Here is a 14,910-nt window from a genome sequence, read left to right on the forward strand (position 1 = left end):
GCCCGGGCGGTGAGGCACGTGCTGCCAGCAAAGAGCCGAATGCAAATTACCCAGCATCCAACTACCTAATTACACCAGCCTCTTTCAGATGTGATTGGGTATTTTATCAGAACTGACTTCTTAGTAAAAAAAAAAAAAAAAAAAAAAATCTATCTCTATCTTTCTAACATCTGTTCCTCTCCCCTCCTGGGCGAGGTGCGCAGCCCTGTGCTGACACCAGCAGCATTGCTCTGAGACCAGAGTTTGAAGGGGCTGGTTAGGATGCCTCCTCCACCGGTAAAAATCATTTGGCTTTGAATGATGTGGATATTGATAAATCTAACACCGCTCCTTATTTAGGGAGCACTGGCTTCCCAGGGTGATTCAGACATGGCCAGCAGAAAGGTGCCCCATGCAAGGGGAGCTGGTGATGAGCACAGCTCTGTCCCTTCTCCAGGGTGTGAGGGGTCCCAAAATGCACAGCCCCGGGTCTTGGTCCCTCTCGAGCCCCCTCAGCCCAGCTCGGGGTCGGACCCGTGGGAAGCCCATTCCTCCCTGCCCGGAGGATGCTCCCCCACACGGCATCTCCCTGTTAGAGCCAGTATTAAGCTATAAACCATAATGTGTTATGACACCAGCCGATGCAGTGTAATTGCTATAAACCCGTGAAATGTAATGTAATTGGCGGAGCAGCCATTATGGTGTTGTGTTACAGCTCTAATGGCTCCAAGCCGTTAACTCGCAAGCTGAGGATGAGCAAACAGCTCCTGCTGGCCCCAGCTCTGCAGCACCCTGGTACCCCAGAAACGCACCTTTCCCACCTCATCCTCCTCAGACACGGGGAAATGCTGATGCAGAAATATCCCGGTGTTTCCAAACTTATTTTTCCATTGGCAGAAACACCAGGAGGGATTACTTTTTTTTTTTTAAAGCTTCCTTCACTTCAATAATCAGATCGTACTTTAAAAACAAACAAAAAAATAAATAAACAGACCCCAAAATAACCCACAGCACAGCAGAGTTCCACTTACAATGATTTCATTAATACGTGATGTTCTAGACAATCTCAGAGCTTGAGAAGCCGCTGGCTGTGCAGGTCCAAGCACGTTGCCTGTGTAAGAGGTCCTTAGTGCTAATTGCCAATGCCAGCCTCAGCCATTGAGAAATTATTGCTAATGCACCTTCCAACAGCCTTTATGAGACATTATTAAGGAATTCATCAGAAAGCAGAACCAAATAAAACAAAAAGCGATTAAATAAAGAAGAAAAAGCTTCCCTCAAACTGCCAGAGCAGCAAGGAAAGGTGAGAGCCAACACCTTAGCTGTGCCGCAGCCCCCAAGCTGAGCCTGGGGCTCCCCTTGCCCCAGCACTGGCGCCCTGGCAGCCTGGGGACCTCCCCAAATACCCTGGGGTGGGACAGGGGCTCAGCTGCGGCTCATTCCCCTCAGCCCTGCAGAGCTCAGCCCTGCTGCCCACAGGCTCCTTGCCATTGAGAGGATGGGGTGCTGGGGAGAAAATTGGGGTTGGGTCCTGAAAAAAATAACTCTTTGAAGGGGTGAGGAAGGGGAGGGACAGTTTGTGCTGGAGAGGTGTCACCCGTGAGGCATGACGGCTCCAGCTGGCACAAGGACACGGGGCTGGAGCTGTGACTCATGACTTTATTGCTTTCCCTGCTGATGTCGCTATTACATTTCAAGGATTAGATTTTATTCATAAAAATCGCTGCGCCTGGCGGAGCTGTCGTGGCTGAGCCCAGGGCTGGCTCCCACTGACGGGCATGGGGTGTTGTCCAGACTCCGTAACGACTGTTGAAAATTAAATGTAATTTATAAAACCGAGGTGAGAGCCCCCAGGTTCCCCTCTGTGATCTGGAGTGCAGGTCCCATCGTGCCCCTGAGCCAGGGTTTAGAGCACGTGATGGGCTGTTGTTGGTAACCGCATCCCGAATGAGCCCGAGCGGAGCATGTGAGATTGTATTTTTAACTCCGAGGTCCTGGCGACATGGAAAATTGGGTGCCTGGCCCAGGTGCTGCACAGATCGATGGAAAAACTCTTGCTGCCCATTGGCACCTCTGCTTTGCTGACCCCAGGCATTGCAGCATGTTAACAAATCTTACCTGGTGCTTCGACCCCAGGAATGGTGTTAAGGCCGCACCCAGAGCCCGGCAGAACCCATTTGCCAGCAGCTCCACCGGGGAAATAGCTGGGAAGTGCTTCCCCGTGGAGCTGCTGGTGGGGAGCTGGAAATGGGGGTGCCACAAACCCAATTCTTCCCAGCTCAGAGGCTGATGTAGCATCATCCCCAAGCATGACAAACATTTGCAAACCCCTCAAGAGGGTAAGGAAAGGATGAGCCCATGGTCCTCATGGGACTCGGTGCCTCCCCAGCACAGTGTTAGCCGGGACTTGGCATTCGCAGGCTGCAGAAAGGGCTCGAGCAAATGTTTTGTCCATCCATCAATGCAAACATCCCCACACATCTCTCTTCTCCTTCCTCCCCGTGGGGAGGACCCTGTGCCAGGCTAGGAGGTGGCACATGGTGGCATCCCCCCTTCTCCCCACCCTCCTCCCGCAGCCCTGCGCCCACTCCGAGACAAGCAGAGTCTAAGAACATCGACTGGGTTTTATTCCTCAGGTCTGACAAGTAAAAGCACAATTCTCTTTGGAAAAAAACAAGAAAAACAAAAAAACCCAAAACCAACGTTAAAAACACACGGACGGTTTGCATTTCTCAGGACGGATGCTGTGCTGTCAGACTCTTCCGCTGGATGTGCGTCCTTTGCAGAGATGCAGTTTGAAAAAAAACAACGCACGGAGAAGGAAAAGATAAAGGGCTATGGGATTCCATGTCAATTTTAGAGAGAAAAGGGCCCTTTTCCGCTATAGTTATAAATATCCCATCCGAGCGACTCAGAGCAAAAAATAACCATAATGAGGATATCCATTCTGCTCGGCCCCATGGGCACAAAATCTCTACTGGCACCTCAGACCGCTACGAGCCCTCGGGGACAGTGGCCTGGCACCCTGGCATGTGCCCCGGCTCTCGGGTGGTCCCTCTGAGGGGTGGCGGGTGCTGCCATCCCTGCGAGCGGCACCCATCACCCTTGCCAGAGGCTGTCCGGACGCCGCAGGGGACCGGGGACCGGGGGGGGTCCAGGGGAGAGGGGAGAGGGGAGGAGGGACGCCGGGGTGCGGGAGGGATGCAGTGGCCGGTCAGGCGCAGGTGGCCTCCTGGCTCTCGACGGGGATGTCGCTGCCGCAGCCGCCCTCACCGTACTGCTGGTAGGGGGGGATCTGGGGCGCCTCGATGATCAGCAGCCCCTCTGGCGACAAGGAGGCGAAGACCGTGATGGGGTCCACCTCGTAGGGCAGCCTGCGGGAGAAAGGAAAGGTGATTTCGGGGCTGGGGTGGCTATGGGCTCGCAGCGTCGCTGTTGGACTTCGCCCCTTGGGAAGCCCACGCAGGACCCCAGCGTGTGGGGAGCCAGCGATGCTGAGCCAGCAGCCCGGCGCCGGGCTCGGCAAAGCCTGCGTTATTATTGTAGCGCCTGGGAATGCGCTGGGGATATTTAAAGCAGCCTCTTGGCTGGTCCGGCCCCTCCGGGCACTCTGTTTAATCTCCCCGGCAGATGTGTTTGACAGGATGTCACCCACCGCTTGTGCCGCCCGGGCTTCTGCAGAGCAGGAGCAGCTCACGGCCGTGCCGCAGCCCACGTCAGCCGCGAGCCTTGCCCGTAAAAGGAGCCGCCGCCGCGGCCAAGCGCCGAGCAGGAGGGAGCGCGGTGCCGGCCCCAGCTTTCCCGTGGGAGTTTGGGATGCGCAAGGCTCCTTTGGGGTGGAAAAGCAACACTGAGCTGCTGCCAGCTGAGGAAACCCTTCCCATGCCCTGGGCTTTGCTGGTTCTCCCTGTTAACCCTGTGAGCCCTGCGGCCGGGGCTCTGCCCCCTGCATGGGCAAAGCGCCGCGGTCGGGACTCGCCTGCCTCCCTGTCCTTCGCTGTAGTTGTTGCCAACGTGAGCTGTGGGGTGAGTCACCGCGATGGCAATCACACTGACATCATGCAGATAGGTAGAGCGATAGGTAGGTTCATGCAGAGGGATGCATTATGTATTTTGAGGCTGCTGATGGTGTCAGCCCATCGTGCCCTGCTGAACCCCGGGGGATACGCTGGCACCGCTCCTTGCACCTCTCCTGTTCCCTGCACGCCAGCTGGCTCCAAATGCAGCCCCAGGCCTAGAGGAGACTGACAAAACGCCCAGAAAAACAGCTCCTCCTCTTTTACCTCCCTTGGGAAATCACCGTGTGGTACAAACCAGCCAGGTACGTACTGCAAAAAGGGCAGATTTTGGGGTGAAAACAGGCGCAGGTGTCCCTGCATGCGTGAGCCAGGGCATGGGGACTGGCAAAGCTCAGCTCTTTGCTGCCAGTGCCACAGGGATGGGGTCCCACAACAGCCTGGGGACATTTGAGTGCTGCTCAAGGGGACGTGGCAGCCCCCCTGCACCCCAGCCCCTTCCGTGGGGGGACGCCCCAGGGCCAGCCGGTACCTACTGGATTTTCTTGGTGAAGTTCTTGGAGACGATCCCTCCTTCCACCTGCTGCTCCTCGTGTTTGCCTGGAGGGAAGAGAGCACCCCACGTCACCACCTCGCCAGGAGATTATTTTTTTTCCCCCAACAAGCCACAACGAAACCCAACAGGAAATTTTCAGAGTTGCTGTTCCCCTTCCCCAGCGCAAACCCTTCCCTCCAGGGAGGGCTCAGGGACCCTCCCCTATGTGGGGACACAGCACACCCGTATGTCCAGCGAGAGCCTGGGGTCTCGCAGCCTGCCAAGAGCTGGGCCTTAAGAAAAAGCCTCCAGATGTAATAAAACTTTTGGAGTTGGCAGCGTCTGCACTTGTGCCCTTCCCCAGGCTGTGCTCCCTGCCACCGCACTGCCAGGCTGGGGGTCCCTGCGCCTGGAGCGTCTCTGAAGTTAAAACCACGCCAGCGGCTGCCCGGACCCCCCTGACCTGCGTTTTTCCCCCTGCGATGCCTTGAACCCCAAATAAACAGCCAGGGCCATGGTGCGTGGCAGCCCCCAGCCCCTCGCTGGGGACCCTGGCCCAGGGCACTGGGGACAGTGCAGGATTTGGGTGCTGGGCACAAGGGATGCTCAAGGCTGGGTGTCTGTGGGCACCCCAGATGTTCTGCACCCCACACCCACTGTCCCCACCATTAATTGAATTTTTAGGGACGTGCTTCTGGCCGGCTCATCCCCAGGCTGGGGCCTGTTGGGGTGGGGGCTGTGGGGCAGCTGCCCCCTGGTTCCCGGTGCCAGAGCTGCCTCTCTCGGCCCCTTTAAAGGGAATCTCCCTCCGTGCCGGCCTCACCCCGGCTATAATTAACCCAGCCAAGCTGGGGCCCCTCTTGGCAGCCGGTTGCAGGGTGCTGCCGCCCGCAGCGGGGCCTCCCTGGCCAGCCGGGGTGGAAATTGGGGAGATTTACCCCAAAGGAGGCTTTTCCTTTTTATTTTGGTAGCAAGCCAGCGCAGCTTGTGAGCCGGTTTCCCCCGTGGCACCCCTGAACTGCCCCGCCACAGCCCTGGCCCTGCTCCCAAGCACAGGGCCGCCGCCGCTGGCTCAAAACAAAGGTGATTTTTGCATTTTGCAGCAATTTCTTGAGCCAGCATGGGTAGGGCAGCGCCGGCTGCTTTTCACACCCCATCCTCCTCCCCCAGCGCCTTCGCTCTCACCTGACACCTCGACGTAGCCGTCCTTGGTTTTGACCGTCAGCTCCTCGGGTTTGAAGCTGTGCACGTTGACGCACACCTTCCAGGGCTCGCGGGGAAAGGGCACGGGGCTGCGGCTCTCGGGGTACCCCCCGAAGCGGGCGCCGTAGCCGGGGGCCATGGCGGAGGCGCGGGCCATGCCGGCGCGCAGGGGACCCGGCCAGGTGGTGGTGAGCCGGGGGCGAGCCCAGTCGGGCCAGTCCGCCGTCAGGTCCCCGGGGAAGGGTGACATGCCGAAATCATCGTCCAGCAGGCGCGAGGTCAAGCCGGGCTCCCGGAAAGGGTCGCGGACGCTGCGGCGGCCGGGGTAATGGCAGGAGAAGGGCATCTGGCTGTCAGCCATGGCTTTCTTCGGAGGGGTCCGAGCGTGTCCCCGGGGCTCTCCCGCGGAGCCTCAGCCTCTGTGCGGCCGCTCCTGGCTGTGAACTTCCCCGGGGAGCCCGTCCCGGAGGAGACGCATCCACCCCGGGCGGGATGCGGGCGGGTGCTGCGGGGATGGTCTCCTCCTTCCCCGGCACCAGGTGAAGGACGACGGAGAAAATCGATTCAAGGCTGAATCACTGGGAGCCGGAGGAGCGCAGGAAGGACGGAGGGAGCTCTCTGGCCGCGAGAAAATGCTTCCTGTCTGGCTGCAATCCCAGGGACCAGGGAGAGGAAAATAAAACTTGGTGAGGGGGGGGGAAAAAAAAATAAAACCGAATATCCCGAGATTAAAAAGCTTATCTCACCCCTCTCGCTCCCCAGCACTTTATGTGCGACTTTCCCAGCTGCTCCCGGGGGAGACCTGCAATAAATGCCTGAGCTTGGAGCCGAGAAACTTCTCTAACCTTCCAGCCGCTGGGCGAGCGCTATTTATATGGATTTCGGAGGAGGGGGGGGTGTGTTTTGCAATTCCTGCCCTGTCAGCTGAGTATTTTGGAGAGGATGAAACAGCCGTGGAGAATCTGGGCTGCGGCAGCTGACCTCTCAACCGGCCCGAGGATCCCGGCTGCCGCGGGGCTGCGGCACTTCGGCAGCTGCCCTGGCCCCTGCTGCCCCCTCCCAGCGCCCTGCGCCCAGCCCGCCCACCCAAAATAGCCCCCGAGCTCAGGGCCGGCTGCTTTCACCCCAGTGTCACCCGTTAAAAATACCCCCTTGGTGGGGCTGGGCCAAGCTGCTCCTCTCACTGTAAAGCCACGTGTCCCCGCGCCACCGAGCAGCCCACTGTACCAGGAAACGGGCCACCGGTGGCACGTCTGGCACGGCGCCGTGGGGCGGTGGGACCCCATGGGTGGGCGTTTGGGGGATGCTGGGGCAGGGGACAGACCCCTTTTGTGGCCAGGAGCTGCCCTCAGAGCCTGATGTGAGCAGGACTGGGGGATGCGGGAGCAAAGCCGTGCTCCACGGGATGTCCCTTTCCAGCCCCGCTTCCTTGTCCACCTTCGCTGTTCAGCCCTGAGAAATGTCCCCAAACCGCGGGAAGGTGAAGGACCCTGGGCAGCAGGTGGGCAGGGTCCCTGTGGTGCTCCTGCATCCTCCTCACCCTCCTCCTCCTCACCCCGCCGCGTGCCCCGGCCCTGCCGCAATCGCCGTGCGCGGGCAGGGCGAGGCGGTAATCACAGCCGCGCGCGGCGCTGGGGCTAATTACAGGGCAGCGGGCAGCGCGCCGTGGGAAGAGGCACGGCGGCGGTGGCGGGACAGCTCCCGGCGAGCATCCACCTGGGGACACGGCCCCGGCCGCGCGAGCTGGGCGTACCTGGCGGCAATGAGGGGCTCCCCGTGGAGGTGGTCCAGGCACGGCTGGGCGGGCACGGGATGCGCTGCGGGATGGGGCGTCACCAACGAGGATCATGCTGGATACGGGACCACTTCCTCATGCTGCATCCTGGCTCTGCCTCATGCTCCTTCTCTCCAGCATCTGCAATTTTTCTAATGGACTTGATGGAACTAATTACAGCAGGCAGACTAACGCAGCGCAGGCCGCACAGCAGTTCAGCTGCTGGTCACTCCAGCGGCATTAATCACGCTGTGCCGACGCGACATCGCTGCGTCTCCACAGTGTGGGGCAGGGCTGCTCCTCTGTGCTCAGCTTCTTTGTCCCCCCATGCATGGGGACACAGCCGGCCGTCACAGGAGATCCCCGGGGATGAGCGGGATGCCTGCAGATGCCTGGGGAGGTCCTGGCTGAGCAGCCCTGTGAACAGGGAGGCAGCCGCCAGCGGAGGGGCAGAGCATCCCCCTCCATCCCCTTGTCCTGCCCGGCTGCCCCTGCCCTACTGGGGGCTCCTGCTGCCTGGGGGTGACAGCAGGGTGTCCTGGGGGACATCGCCACATGCCAAGACTGAGCTCAACTGGGCACCTCTCACCTTGGCTGGGCAGCACCCAGCTCTGCCCCAAACACCAGCCCACAGGGAGAGGGGAACAAGCCCCAGGGAGGTTTTGGGGAGCTCCACGATGCTGCTGTGCTTCCAGGATCCTCCTGCATTTCCCCGCATAGCTCCAGGTCATCCTCCCTCCCCGGCCAGGAATCCTCCTTGTCGCCTTGTTTATCCCGATTAGTCACACATCCCCTCCCGCCGGCTCTCACCCTCCCCGGGCCATCCCAATTTAGCTCCTGTTGTCACTCCAAATCTCCCGGCTGCCTCTTGCTGCCGAGCTGGCCCCACAACATCAGCTCTGGGGAGCATAAAGCGGCCTCACAGCCTCCCTTCTCCTCCAAGTGACCTGGGGACACCGCCGCACGTCCCCAGGATCTGTCCATGCTGCAGCCAGACCCTTCCTGGGTGCCCATCTGAGCCCCATCGGGTGCAGCACGGGGACTTGGCCCAGTGCTCCCAGTCCCCTGTGGGACTCCCAGCCAGTCCTGGGGAGCAGCCCAGGGCAAGGGGTGTCACGCAGGGTTTGGAGAGAGGGCTGTGCGGGCAGGGAAAAGCACCGGTAGCCCCAAATGGTGACCTCCATGGTGAGACGGCTGCATTTCTGCCTTGTGCTACCGGTGCCTAAACAGGACGGGAGGATCCAAAGTGCCTGGCAAAGGGCAGCGAAAGCCTGGCCCAGCAGGGAAGGGAGAGCTGCCAGAAATACTAACCCACAACTTTTTTTGCTTCAGCCCATGTCCCGAGGAATCGGGCCTGGGCAGCTGGGAGCGGAGGCACATGCCCTTCCCCGCGGAGCAGCTGAAACAACCCAAAATATCCCACTGCGCGCAGTTGGATCCGAAAGGAACGCGACAAACAGGGCTGTGATGAGAAGGAAATACTGTCTGAACCTTTATTGGAACCCTTTTTCTAACCAGGCTAACAACTCGGATACCCCAGGAAGACTAAAGGATACAGTATGCATTTCGATGGAGAGCAAAGGGAGTTTTACAATGAAGTCAAATGAACGGATGCACCAGTGTCATTTGGTAAGGAATCAACCAACAGGCGAGAAAACAGAGACACCGTTTCCCTCGCGGCTTTTCTCACGCCTTGGCTTTTGTTCTAAATCTTCTCATTCCCTGGGTTTCAAAGGCGGAGAGCTGCCCGTGGGCTGGTGAGGTTCAGGGTGTTCTGTAGGTAACAGCCCAAAAGCTGGGATGCTTGACCGTGTAGCTGTTGCTACAACAGGTGCACCAGTGCTTCGGAGACCCTCCTGGTCATGTGCAAACTTCCAGGTAGCAGCAAAAGTCATGAGAATTATTTATCCTCTGGTAGAGAGGTAACAAAACCCCACTGGACACTAAAGGGCAAAGTCCACAGGCACCTAAATCCATCCCTTTCTCAAATATCCTGACAGCCCCAGGGCTCCTGGCCAGCTTGGCAGGGACAGCCCAGCACTGGGCACTTGCCGGCCAACGCCGGAGCCACGTCCGACCCCGCCAGCCCGGGCAGCTCTGGCACGGAGCACAAACACCTCCCACTCGAGTGACGAGGACAATGGTGGAGTGACGCTGCGGCAGTTTGCGATTTTTAGCACATCCCACGCTTTTTCGGAAGCTGGGGTAGATGCCTGCAGCAAGCTCTGGCTCGCGTCGGAGACGACAGGAGAGACCTCCCCAGTCCTGGCCTGGCCACCTTCCCCGAGCTCACGTCCAGGCAAAGCTGCTGGTTCTGGCACAAGGCTCGGGGAAGGGGACAAAGCAGGACATGGCACGAGGACGAGGGTCTCTGGGTGGGCAGGGTGGACATCCTTGCTTCCCGGTAGAGACCACGGCAAGTCGCTTCAACCCTATCCCCTTCCTCGCACCGACGAAAGGGCCACAAGTGCTCCCTTCCCCCAGTGACCACTGAGAGCCAAGAGGGGGTCGGTGGTGGGAGATCAGAGATCTCCAGGGATCTTTGGTGATCCAAGCAGCCCTACATGGCACGGAGGACGAAGAGCTGGGTTCTTCCTCCAGCACAGCTGGTCTGTTGCCTCTGAACACCCAACACCTTTCCAGGGGGTTGTGACTTGTCAAGAGAAGCTGATCCAAGAAGCTGGAGGATTTTCCCCTGCCTTGCTCATCGCCATGTAAATGAGGTTTCTCCCTAAATCACTGGTGGTTGAGCTCCAAATGAGCCTAATTTGTCTGCCAGATGCCTCCGTGCCGGCAGGTGACAGCCCCAGTAATTCACCTGATAACCTCTCTCCAGTGTAAATGGCAACACCTCAACAGCTCCTACCTTCATGGACCCAACAGCAAGACCCAAGTAGCTTTTTTTAAAGTAATGCTCAATAAATAGAAGAAATAAATATTAAATAGAGGCTAAGTCCTCTTAGCCTGTTCAATATATGTACAATGCATAGCAAAATAACAGTGATTGGCTGTTGCAGACAAATTTGGTGCAAATTCAGTCCCCCAAAACAACAAAAACATTGAGCAAAGTCACAGTCAACTGAAAGGCAAACTCAGCCAAATGCTGTAACCCATGGAGTAAAGAAAGAACGCAACAGTGCTTTGAAATATCCCTTCTCTTTGCTTCTCAGCAAACCTGCAGAGATGGTGTTGGGTTTTCTGGACTCTGACCCCAGTGCCGGGAGGTTGGCAGAGGGGGGACGAGCCCTGCTCGGTGTGACCAAACCCAGAGCCAAGGCTGGTCCAGGGAGCGGGGAGAGCCAACGGCACAGCTCTGGGGGGAGAAATCTTGGGTGGGAAACGGCCTCTGTGTACGAGGAAAGCAAAACCCTCTGAGGTATCACCTCCAAAAGACGGCCAAGATACTTTCCCGAAGCCTGGCTGCTCTGGGTGAGGTTGCGGCCGGCCCTGGGCATCCCATGTGCGGCCGACCACGGGCGAGCAGTGATTCACCAACGCCAAAATGACCGAGTTGCCTTTCCACCAGGTAAACGCTGCTCTTTGCAGACAGAGCCAGCAGCAATCTGAGGTGCTGGATGCACAGCAAAAGTCCTTAAAAGCAATGAAGTGAAACAACATTAAAAAGAAAGAAAAAAAAAAGCGCTGGCAAAAGGCACAGAGACAGAAAAGCTCATGGGCTTCTCGCAAACTGACAGAAAACCCAGTTGTCCACTGACAGTGAGGGTGAAAATCTTAAATAAGTTAAAAAATAAATACTACCACTGAGGGAAACTCATATGTATATGCACAGGTGCACATATACATACACACGCACAGATATATACACATACACACAGACTTGGGTAGGTCCTGTCACCCGAGGCTGGGTTTTGCATCATCTTCCGCACAGATCGCTCTCTCACGGTCTCATTTCTGTCGTTTTTCCATGGGTGGGTCATCATGCAGGGATAAACAGGGCAGGGGAGCCCTGGCGACGGCATCCTCCCAGGGAAACCAGCGGTGCGGGTGCAGAGCCGCCGGGTTTCGAGTTGTTGCTGCCTGCGGAGCCAAGGGAAACAGCGCAGCCGCCAGCTGGCAGCCGGCCGGCGCCAGCACGGACCCGGCGACGCTTCCCCAGCAAACCGCCCTGCGCCCGGCCACCGGCACGCAGACCCTCGCCGTCACCTCCGTGAGGTCCTAGATCCGTTTTTCTGGTGACACCCATGACAAATCTAATGGGAAAGCCTAGATTTTAACGTGAAAACAGACAAACAGCTCTGCCCTGCATCTCTCTGGCCATCACATGCTCTCCGTCCTGCTCTGGAGAGCGCAGCCCCAGGGACGCGCTGGCAGCAGGAGTGACCGTCACTCCTCCGGCCACCTCACCGAGAGGGGTCAGAGCTGTAAACCTTTACACGAGAACAGTGGCATGGATACATTCAAACAAACGAATAAACAGATCCAAAAATAACTTATTGTTACCAAAAAAAAAAAAAAAAGGAAAGAATAAATAAATACTGGTAATGGTGACCACCTGCATCCATTCTGACATACAATTAAAAAATATAATAATAATAAATAATAAATAAATAAATAAATAAAGAGGTTGACTTCAGCGCAAGTCTGCTCGGGAAGCCCCGGGAGCGTTCGGCTGCCAGGGACTGTTCGCGCGGGGGCAGCCGGACGGGTATAAAGCCACCGTCACCCCCACGCGACCCTCAGCCATCTCCTGTCCCATGGTCGGTGGGCGCTGCTGCCCCAATGCGGTGCTTGGATCATCCATCCCCAGTCACCAGGAACTTGAGTCTGTTGTATGTGGTATTTACACCAGCTGCACGAAGCCCCTCTTTTCTTCTCTTTGACCTCCTGGCTCGCTGTTTCCTCGCTGCTGACGCGCGTCCGTGTCAGGGGGTGCTGAGGGGCACAAACCGCCCTGAAACACGGGTAGATTTGGGGTTTGGGCTCCCATTGCTGCCTTTGGGTGCTCCCAGGGAGCTGAGGGATGGGGTGTTTCAACATCAAACTGGGAGAGACTCTTTGGGGAAGAAGTGTGAGGTTTTCAGCCCTTTCCGAGAAGGGAGTTCACTGCAGAAGGTGGCTGAGGGGTCGCTGTCAGGGCCAGCGCGGGAGGGAAGACAGTGGCACCCCACTGCGAGAACACCCCATCTCTGATCCCTCTGTCACAGCCCTGGCTCAGCCCTACCAGGAATGCCTTTCTCTGTGTCCTAGAAAGTGGCCTCCCAGGAGACAGACAAGCGTCCCCACCAAACCAGTGACCACACCAGTGCCCAGCTCTCTGCCTTGGCCACCTACACATCACCTGCAGAGAGCAAGGCGGGGAAAGGTGTTAGGAAAAGGGAGGCTTTGGGGGCTGAAGGCACAGGACAAGGGGGACCAGCAGTAGGAAGGACACTGGGAAAAAGGGACCCTTGGCACAAAACTTCCCTTTGTACCACTCAGGTGGGAATCCACCCCCAGCTGCTGCACTTTCCAACAGGTTTCTATGCTTGCTAAGGTAACTCTGTAGCGGGAGGTTGCATTTCTTTCTACTCCCTCTCCTCCTCCAGCAGATGCCATCTCCACTTAGCCCTTTTCTGTGACATTTAAATGACATACCTCCTTGACTCATTAAGCCCAAACTCGTTAATAATCATGCAGGATGGAAGGGGAGGGGATGGAAAAAGGGAGGGAGCCTTGGTCTTAAGCCCAAATTAGCGTCTCTAAGCACCCAGATGTTGTAAGAGAAAGAAACTCCCCAGCACCAGCTCAGCCTGTGCTGGGAGAAGCCTTTGTTACCCTGCAAAACACAGTCATTGCGCAGGCAGCTGGGCTGGCAGGGAGACAAAACCCCAGGGCCCAGGGCTCTCCTGCTGCTTGTCTGCGGCTTCTTAGGAAAACAGGCAATTAGTGGAGGGCCCTTCCTGCCCCCCTGCACTGCTCCCTCCTACCAGTGGCAAATGGGGGTGAGCGCATCTGTCCCAGCTCAGTGCGGGCCCTGTGATGGGGCTGCTGATGCTGCCTCAGGGTCTCAAGGAGAAATGTTTTCCTGAAATCCTCTTGGCATTGCTTAAAATCGCTGCCTGTTATGGGGAAGGGGAATCAGGGTCCCCTGGCTCATGCAATACCCTTTTGAACCCCATATGCTCTCACGACACCCCACAGCTTGGCTAGCTCATCTCCTCACTGGCCCACCAGCATTGTGCTCCAAGGGCAAAGCTCCTTTTAGAAAAACCTGAACTGTCCCCAAACTGCCAGAGGGTTCCTCTGAGAAGGGAACCCCACGGCCGCCACCTCCCACGCCGTGGCCTGGCCCTGGGAGCGCAGCGTGGAGCCAGCTCCCCTCTCCCTTGTACCCACCAGCCCCATGGCTGCTGCAGACCTCTCAGCAGTTTCTTTGCAAACAAGTCACAGTGCTGGGGGCGGTAAAACAACCCTGCAAAAGATAACACATACCTGGTAGGAAAGGGCAGGGGAAAGAGATGGAATGGCCTTTTTTTTCCCCAGGAATTATGTCAGGGGGGATTTCTAGCCTTCTATTTATAGCAGGGACTGGCTGACTGGTAATAAATAAATACTCTCTCATGGAAGAGGCCTGCTGCAGAGTGGGCAGAAACTGGAGGAGAGACCCAAGGGACCTGATATTTGCCGTGGTGGGGACAGGCCACCCCCACTCATCACCAAAGCTTCCCAGCAAATTCCTCCCTAACTGGGTCTCTCCCTCCAACAGAAATTAATTTGCTGGTTCCTGGTTTGGCAGAAGAGCAAGGAGCTGTATTCTTCCCTTTGGACCAGCTGGTAGTGCTTTGGAGAGCAGCAGCGATGAGGAGATGGGGACATCGGGGAGGATGGAGCAGGTCTGTCATGACAGACACTCTGTAAAGCACCGACCCTTCTTCTAGCCCTGGCCTGGGCAGCTGGGACTGATCCACCACTCCGCAGGGTAGTGAAGGGGCTGCACCGGGCACACGGGGGCTTTACTCCAAACTGGGGAAGGGGGGCCTGGCGCTGCCACCACATCAGTATCGGGGATGATTGCTATCGATGGCCAGGTAGGTGGGAAGGAAGCGGAGAATGCCAGGAATTCGGAGGTGACGCAGGCACTCCCTAGCGATGCAGGCTGTCGGAGCTGCCTCCTGAGTCATAACTCCTGCTCCTGCTCCGGCTGCTCCTGGGGCCTGAACTTCGGCTGCGGCTCCTGCCCTCGCCGCTGCTGCTGCTCCAGCTTCGGCTCCGGCTCGTCCGGTAGCTGGAGTAGCTCCGGCTCCTGCTCGGGGAGCGGCTAAAGCTGCTGTACCAGGAGGAGTAGCTGCTGGCGCTGCTGGAGGAGGAGGGACTGGGACGGTAGTAGGGGATGGGGCGTTTGCGGGCGCTGTGGGGACAGGGAGACGAGTGTTAACCACAACACAAGGGTGGATTTACTGCCG

At 57.7% G+C, this 14,910-nt stretch overlaps 2 protein-coding genes across 2 annotated transcripts in view; both read right to left on the bottom strand.

Annotated features, from left to right (window-relative positions):
• Positions 1-2,585: 2,585 nt before the first annotated feature.
• On the bottom strand, positions 2,586-6,582 carry HSPB8 (heat shock protein family B (small) member 8). The gene is made up of 4 exons (XM_065646487.1): positions 6,480-6,582; positions 5,716-6,380; positions 4,532-4,595; positions 2,586-3,353 (listed from the first exon to the last, which is right to left on the bottom strand). The coding sequence occupies exons 2-4, from the start codon at positions 6,092-6,094 to the stop codon at positions 3,194-3,196; spliced, it is 603 nt and encodes a 200-aa protein (XP_065502559.1). The 5' UTR covers positions 6,095-6,380; positions 6,480-6,582; the 3' UTR covers positions 2,586-3,193.
• An 8,008-nt stretch (positions 6,583-14,590) lies between these two features.
• SRRM4 (serine/arginine repetitive matrix 4) overlaps positions 14,591-14,910 on the bottom strand; it is a 39,038-nt gene continuing 38,718 nt past the window's right edge. Inside the window, exon 13 of the mRNA XM_065646673.1 lies at positions 14,591-14,855. Within this exon, the coding sequence (XP_065502745.1) occupies positions 14,591-14,855 (265 nt within the window). The remainder of the gene's footprint in view (positions 14,856-14,910) is intronic.

Source organism: Caloenas nicobarica, chromosome 16 (assembly GCF_036013445.1).
Source record: "Caloenas nicobarica isolate bCalNic1 chromosome 16, bCalNic1.hap1, whole genome shotgun sequence".
Lineage (NCBI taxonomy): Eukaryota > Metazoa > Chordata > Aves > Columbiformes > Columbidae > Caloenas > Caloenas nicobarica.

Bases quoted from the DNA above. Each gene is read 5' to 3' on its own strand.
- HSPB8 (XM_065646487.1), bottom strand. From the start codon at position 6,094: ATGGCTGACAGCCAGATGCCCTTCTCCTGCCATTACCCCGGCCGCCGC. The intron at 4,596-5,715 runs GTGAGAGCGAAG...TCTTCCCTCCAG, and splicing joins CGGCTACGTCGAGGTGTCAG to GCAAACACGAGGAGCAGCAG. The intron at 3,354-4,531 runs GTAGGTACCGGC...TTTCTCCCGCAG, and splicing joins AACTTCACCAAGAAAATCCA to GCTGCCCTACGAGGTGGACC.